The sequence below is a fragment of the Schistocerca serialis genome, chromosome 6 (assembly GCF_023864345.2).
Source record: "Schistocerca serialis cubense isolate TAMUIC-IGC-003099 chromosome 6, iqSchSeri2.2, whole genome shotgun sequence".
Classification (NCBI taxonomy): domain Eukaryota; kingdom Metazoa; phylum Arthropoda; class Insecta; order Orthoptera; family Acrididae; genus Schistocerca; species Schistocerca serialis.
The window spans coordinates 309,084,853-309,092,557 of record NC_064643.1 but is presented as its reverse complement, the minus strand read 5'-3'; the positions used below and the strand labels follow the sequence as shown (position 1 = coordinate 309,092,557).

At 42.8% G+C, this 7,705-nt stretch overlaps 1 protein-coding gene across 1 annotated transcript; it reads right to left on the bottom strand.

Annotated features, from left to right (window-relative positions):
* Positions 1–138: 138 nt before the first annotated feature.
* LOC126484090 (ejaculatory bulb-specific protein 3-like) lies at positions 139–6,380 on the bottom strand. Its single transcript, XM_050107463.1, has 2 exons — positions 6,143–6,380; positions 139–533 (listed from the first exon to the last, which is right to left on the bottom strand). The coding sequence occupies exons 1-2, from the start codon at positions 6,330–6,332 to the stop codon at positions 337–339; spliced, it is 387 nt and encodes a 128-aa protein (XP_049963420.1). The 5' UTR covers positions 6,333–6,380; the 3' UTR covers positions 139–336.
* Between the last annotated feature and the right edge of the window lie 1,325 nt (positions 6,381–7,705).

Genomic DNA, 7,705 nt, shown 5'->3' with positions numbered 1-7,705 from the left:
AGGGTCATTACCCACAAGTTTCGATAAACTTTCACACGTGATGGTTCAAACATAGTTAGAGAAAAGTGGGACTTCGACAGGGGTTCATACTCTGACGCAGGAAATTGTCAAGCAACCTACCAGAATATGATACACAAATTTAACGATTAATTTTTATTTCATATGATAATGTCTGGAATATTGTGAACAAGTGTAGCTTTAGAAATTCCGTTCAGTGATAAAATTGGACGAAGTTATCACATGAATTCACGGTAGTGGGAAAGTTCCTGGAAAGAGACAGGATTTACTGTTGAATTCTGGGTAACAGCTGAGAGCTGAGTCGTTCTGGTGCGGCGATCAGAAATTGACGCCCCGCTCCTTCCAGGCCTCGGCATACTTCTTGGTGTACTCGCCCGTGGGGTCGTACTTGGCCTTCAGCTTGGTCCACTCTGCAGGGTGCCTCTCTGTGATGTGCTTCAGGATCTTGACAGCTCTCTCCAGCTGGCTAGGCGTGCAGTCGCTGCATCCCGTCGCCACCAGTTTTGGCACTCTGCCTGTAGCAATGTGACAGAAAATGGTGTGAAACAGTCTCACTGTAAACAACACAAAGAATTTGTAAGATGGCAAGATATTCACACCTTACATTTAATATTCTTGTACATTTATATTTATATTAAAACACTGTTTACAATGCACAAACGGATTATAAACCATTTCAATGGCAGATACTGGCTACCACCAAGTACTAACGATTTCAGTAGTAACGCATAACTAGAGCTTACTGAAAGCTGAACACAGACAGAGAAGGCGAAGTGAAGCATGCGTTCTTCAGAAGCCGCTGTCAAGTAAAGTGGGCTGGAAAGAGAGTGGTGATGTTCTGCAGGGGCGGACATTTACTGCCGTGAGAGGGAGTACAGCATTGCGGTGGCGGTGTATTATGCTCAAGGTAGCAGAAGGCCGTAGTGCCGTCGGAACGGGGCAAAAAGTATTTCAGGACAGTTGTACCTGGAGAAAAAGTATCTGTGGCGGAAAAGGCAAAGGGACATGCTTTTAGTGCGAAGAAATGCGAAAGATCAGAGATGATGGTCATTAGCTGACCTCCGTGGAATCTTCTCATTGAAAGCACACATGTTCCGCTGAAGAGCAGAGAAATGCTTTTGTTTGGCAGAGTTTTAAGAATGTAGGAGGGGAAATGGAAGCTTCCACACAAAATTCAGAAAGAAGCACGAGCTTCAGCTGATTGGCTGCAGGTTCATGGCCTGTGTAGTGGAACATAGTACTTTTGTACAGGCTACTGGTATTTGTCACTTGAGTGAAACGTTCGACGCCTTGGGTGCAGGAAGGACCTGACTGAGATGTGAACAAGGACTTCCCTCTAGTGACAAAGAGCACATCCCTGCTGGGATTTCCCTCTGGGGCTCGAGCATGAGATTCTGCTGGCGAGAACCACAGTGGAGAATCTGGCTGTTAGATTCTGAGAAGTCTTCATTTCAACACAAGGAGCACGTGTAGTCGATTCGCTGTAACAGAGTTCTCATTCTGTTTACTAGATTTATGATTCTTTAGCTGTCTGTGGAGTCTGACATAAAGTAAATAGCTTCTTTATGACTCGAATTTCTGTTCGCCGGCCGCGGTGGCCGTGCGGTTCTGGCGCTGCAGTCCGGAACCGCGGGACTGCTACGGTCGCAGGTTCGAATCCTGCCTCGGGCATGGGTGTGTGTGATGTCCTTAGGTTAGTTAGGTTTAATTAGTTCTACGTTCTAGGGGACTTACGACCTAAGATGTTGAGTCCCATAGTGCTCAGAGCCATTTGAACCATTTTTTTGCATTTCTGTTCCTGGGTAGTGCACAAAAAGAAATATTGGCTCGTGTTCTGACTTATACTGAGATAATTTCAGCACTATGAGACTGCGGCTAGCATATTGCATCCACTGTTTAGGCAAAAAATTGCATGTACAAAATTTACGCCATCTGCACAGCAGGTGATGGCACAGTGAGCAGATGAGCGGTGCAGCACAACTGCCCTCCGTACAACAACGTACGAGTGATATACGCACTCTGGTCCGAAAAATAGAACAACAACACCATAAATGAGAAGAATTCCGTTTGGTTCCCTTCTGAACGTTTTCTGAAAGAGCCAGTCAGGGTATAATTTTCCTGTTTCCCGCTACAAACCACTGCCAGCGAGCTTTGTGTTCCTGTTGATACATCGTGGATACAGGACAGCGTATGGTAAAATACTGCCAAACAGCCGCTTATTTTCAGATGTTATTGTATTTCGGAAGGCGGTTTCCCAGTCTCATTAATGCCATCTTCAGGTCCTTATGTACCACATTTATACACAATCAGACATATCGATATACGCGTAACCGGAGCCGTGGATACTTAGATTCGGCGAATTTTTTTACAACTGTGCACACACGCATCCCGAGAAATGTGAGCTCAGTGTTTGTCAAGTTCCACAAGAAATTAATGGAACGCAGGTATTCATGGCTGCAGTTATTCCAGTGTCAGTCTATCTGATTCTGTATACATTAATTGCACAGGGGCCTGAAGAAGGTGCTAATGAATTGCCTACACTATTTTTGTAAATAAAATAAAATCTTAAAATATACGGCAGTTTGGCAACTTTCGTTGGGTAAGAATTCTTCGGTAAATAAAGTTTGTGTCTGTCCGTCCAATAACGGACGTCGAAATCTAAAGAAACTCAAACACATGTTCTACCATTCTCTAATTACATGTGGAGTAGATTGCGATGTTGTGTACTTCATATTTATAAAATGGTTCAAATGGCTTTGAGCACTATGGGACTCAACTGCTTTGGTCATCAGTCCCCTAGAACGTAGAACTAATTAAACCTAACTAACCTAAGGACATCACACACATCCATGCCCGAGGCAGGATTCGAACCTGCGACCGTAGCAGCAGCGCGGCTCCGAACTGGAGCGCCTAGAACCGCACGACCTCATATTTATACAATTTACAGCTTACGATAACCATGTTGTGCTTCATACTAGTAGTATCCCGACAGGAATAATTGGTTTAATTTGCTTGACTGAAACGATGAAAATCTACTACTCGGTCTTACGTTTTATGAAAGTCCCTAGGTGAAGACTGTCAATGGAAGGGTCGTTTTAATCATTAGTAGGGGTGAGAATTCCACGGTAGAGATAACATTACGCAGCCGCTGATATACAAGTCATATGTTACAAACACCATGTGGGTTTACAAGTCATGTTATTCGACACAGTGTAAAAGGAAAGAGACGAATTTCCCTGCATAGTGAATACGCTGCTGACCGTTAAAATTGCAACACCATGAAGGCAGCATGCAAAATCCGTCAGCGAGTAATCATACACTTCTGTATACGAGAGATTGGCATTTCAGCGCAACTGCTTGGAGTGGATAAGACTAAGGTCAGCTGAATTCTGGACCTAACGACAGATTACGCAACAGGTTTCTCATACAGAAATCGCAACTGAAGGTCGTCTGTTTCTGAGAATATCATGTTATGCCGCCTGTAAGTAGAAGAAAATTCTGCTTGTCGAAATTCTCTAGTGGGGGGGGGGGGGGGGGGACTCATCATGGGGACCACCACTACCGTTTCCTCTGGCGCAGCAGCAGATAGAGGCAGGACTGTAATTATATCGTTATTCCAGACTGATGCCGCATCTGCATGCAGTAGCACCAGGCATGTGTCCATGTTTCAAGACATGGAAGAAGAAGGACGTTAGCAGAAGGCATACTTCAACTGGTTTGATGCCACGGGATACCTTTGGTATACAACATGCTTACCTCTGGTTTCTGTAGCTTGTTACCTGAACGACAGTAATTACATTTCTTGCTTGTTCAGGCTGGAGGAGGTGTATTTTCTTCGACGTCTCCATGAATTAATCTTCCAATACAATAAAGCAAATCAGCTGTTTACCCCAGTTGTTCTGACGTATCCAGACTGTTACCGTCGACAGCATTTTATCCAGATATCTGATTCACTGACCACTTCTGGCGAACAACTGGCGGGATACTGGCACGAAATCGTTCGCCAGCCACTAAGAATGATGAACTATGATGCAGAGTTAAAGCCGCATGGAATGACGTACCCACAGCCGACAAAGCTCTCTTCGAGTCGAGTCGATGCCTATCTGTGTGAGAGCCATTCATGCAGCCAAACGTGACAGATCTGTATAGTAGTTTTCGTACCGTGTACACTCCATATCTCCTACAAATTTAATCATGTTTTCTTCCGACTATGCATACGCACAATTTGTAAAATTTCATTTACTGTCCTTTCTGATATTCCAGTTTTTGTGGCCAACTTTTTTTTTTGTAATGACAGGGAAAAGTAACGCCGGCTTCATCAGCATCTAGTGACGAAAATCTTTTATCTCAAATTCGCTGAGAAATTTAATATCTACCTAATTTTGTCGTACAGACGTGTAATCTGCTGACACATGTGGGCGTTGAATGAACGGCCGGGAAATGATGCTAGAGGCTGCCCATCGACAGTGGCAACAAGTCTCTTACGCTGTCTAGGGGATGCGTATGAGCGGAAAGAAGAAGCCTAATTAATGTTCTCATACGGGTTAGACTTCCATTAGTCTATTTCAAACAAATGTAATAGTAGTTTTAAATCATTATACATCTACATAAAATGAACACTACGATTATTAGTGTATTATAAAGTGTTGGTGTTTGAATCGCATATTATTATGATTATTTTAATTACTCTGTTTGACTCTTTAAAATTCGTAGAAACGTAGTTACTAACAGAGTCCTTGTACTTCAAATCATGTCAAATGTTACTGTGGATCTGTTGAATATGTAGTGCCCGTGGACAATTGTATTTCGGAATCAATAATATTCTTTGATAGGTCCCAATGGCGTTTATTTGTATTTCAAACGCCCACATTATGCCGACTGCACCACAATAAAACACGGAAGAGATTCAGTGTATACGCAAATAAACAATATTGTACGAAAAAGTACAGGGTAAACAGTTGGACCATAAAAAAGTGAGGAAATACTTAGTACTGAACAACAGGAAATGCTAAAATTATTTATATCGGCAGTGGGCTTTTAAAGTAGACGTAGGGGATTGATGTCGGGCGTAACGTCATCGTTTAAGAATATCTGGCAGTAAAGGAAACATTTGTACTCTAATGTGAAATGAAACCTTCACTTTGGCAAAAATATTTTGAAACGGCGATACGAAGAAAGCTGTTGGAAAAAAAAAACTGGATTCAGAGAGAGAAGCAGAGGAGGTTCTCTTTTACGTAGAAGCGATCATGGTGCGAAAAGGTAAAGACAAAGCCAAAAAGAGATGGACAAGAGGTGGGAATTGGAGAGGTATCATGTTGACAGGAAGCTAAACCATAGATCGTTGGGGATTAGATGGGGGTGGGGGTCGAACAAAAAATATTTTCTAGGGACGTAGAAAATAACCTGATTATGCAAAATGCCAATAATTCATTGTTTAGATTAAAGCAAAACGCGAACCTTAGGCTTTATGAAACGTTACCTTGACAGGCAAGAACATTTCTGAGCAGGACATGAAATTTCCAATATGATAGATCTCTGAAATGCTACGAAAGGGTGTAAGTTTGATTTGAGAAGGATAAAAGTCACACGACGTCTTGACATCACGGGATTTTTTTGGTGTTACACTGTTTGTTGCTCTTAGTGGAACACGATGCTACCTTATTATATTAAACACCTGACAGGGAATAAGAAACGTAGTCCTTGAAGTTATGCCTTGAAGCCTCCTAGGCAACCGTAAAGTATTTGAAGTTATTAAATTCCACTATGATTTCGCCATTTTCTATATGAGAGTGCTACAACATGGCCGGCCGGGGTGGCCGAGCGGTTCTAGGCGCTACAGTCTGGAACCACTCGACCGCTACGACCGCAGCTTCGAATCCTGCCTCTGGCATGGATGTGTGTGATGTCCTTAGGTTAGTTAGGTTTCAGGTGTTCTGAGTTCTAGGGGACTGATGACCTCAGAAGTTAAGTCCCATATTGCTCAGAGCCATTTGCTACAACATGTTCTACGAGTGTATTATCTAATCGAACATCTGTAGCTACCACGAAAACGGGAATCGAACTTTGACGATGGTGAAAAGTGGAACAAAGAAGCGAAAGACGCACAGTAAGCTGCCGCACTTACTTTTGATCTCCTTGCCCTCTGTAGTGCACTTTCCGTCGTCTGCATCGAGGACGCACTGGATGTAGGATTTCAGGAGGCGGTCGTTGTTGAGTATCTCGTCCACGTTCAGGTTGTCCAGCTTGTCTTCAGCTTTCACCGAAACGGCAACGACGGCCACGAGGCAGCAGTAGAAGATCGGGTTTCTCGCCATGGCAACCGTGTTTCTCCGCTCAGACTGTGGGATGCGGTCGCAGGTAAGTTCCTCTTATACCGCCGCTCTGACGTATGACTACCTATGACAGGATACCAGAGTCACGAGGTGGGGCGCCTTCTGGAAGAACTAGCGCTCACAGCTGCGATAATGCGAAACCTGCGTGGGTTTTCTCAACTCCCGTGACCTTGAGTAGCCATGTCTCAATGTATTACCCCACCAGCATCCCGTAGTATGGGAGCCAGCGGAATAATACACGTATGTATTGAGCAATACACTTCGCTTGTTGCGGTTTTCTTAAATATGCTGCACTCTTTGCCAACCAGAATTAACCGAAAAAATTTATTTGTAGTAGCTATAACTTAATCATGCACTGCAAATTTTATCTCTGAGGGAGGCGGTGAGGTATCTCATTTCACGTCCCATGTGAAAAGATAAATAAATATTTCCTGTTAACAAAAAAAGATATACATGGAATAACATTCCAGGGAAGTATACGTATTAATAAGACGAATTATTGAATATGTATTTCAAAAATCTCCAGTTTCCGCAATACTGAACTTTTTCGGGCTGTACATCCTAGAGCAAATAGCTCGAAACCAGTACGTATTCTCGACTCAGTATCTACACACGTGAGTTCGAGGAACTGCCTTAGCTGGCAGGAGTGACTAACAATTTCGTTTCTTTTTTTTTTTTTTTTTAGTATACAGCAACACAAATTTTGTATGTTACTATCGTGTAATAACGCAATCTTAGAAGAAACATTAAGGAAAGGCAAAGCTACGTTTCTAGCATTTGTAGACTTAGAGAAAGCTTTTGACAATGTTGACTGGAATACGCTCTTTCAAATTCTGAAGGTGGCAGGGGTAAAATACAGGGAGCGAAAGGCTATTTACAATTTGTACAGAAACCAGATGGCAGTTATGAGAGTCGAGGGACATGAAAGGGAAGCAGTGGTTGGGAAGGGAGTGAGACAGGGTTGTAGCCTCTCCCCGAAGCTATTCAATCTGTGTATTGAGCAAGCAGTAAAGGAAAGGAAAGAAAAGTTCGGACTAGGTATTAAAATCCATGGAGAAGAAATAAAAACTTTGTGGTTCGCCGATGACGCTGTAATTCTGTCAAAGACAGAAAAGGACTTGGAAGAGCAGTTGAACGGAATGGACAGGGTCTTGAAAAGGAGGGTATAAGATGAACATCAACAAAAGCAAAACGAGGATAATGGAATGTAGTCGAATTAAGTCGGGCGATGGTGCTGGAATTAGATTAGGAAATGAGACACTTAAAGTAGTAAAGAATTTTTGCTATTTGGGGAGCAAAATAACTGATGATGGTCGAAGTAGAGAGGATATAAAATGTATACTGGCAATAGCAAG

What these genes read in the sequence shown, in the direction of transcription:
- LOC126484090 (XM_050107463.1), bottom strand. Translation starts at nt 6,332, where the DNA reads ATGGCGAGAAACCCGATCTTCTACTGCTGCCTCGTGGCCGTCGTTGCC. An exon ending in AGAGGGCAAGGAGATCAAAA is followed by an intron (nt 534 to 6,142) that starts GTAAGTGCGGCA and finishes ACATTGCTACAG; the next exon opens with GCAGAGTGCCAAAACTGGTG.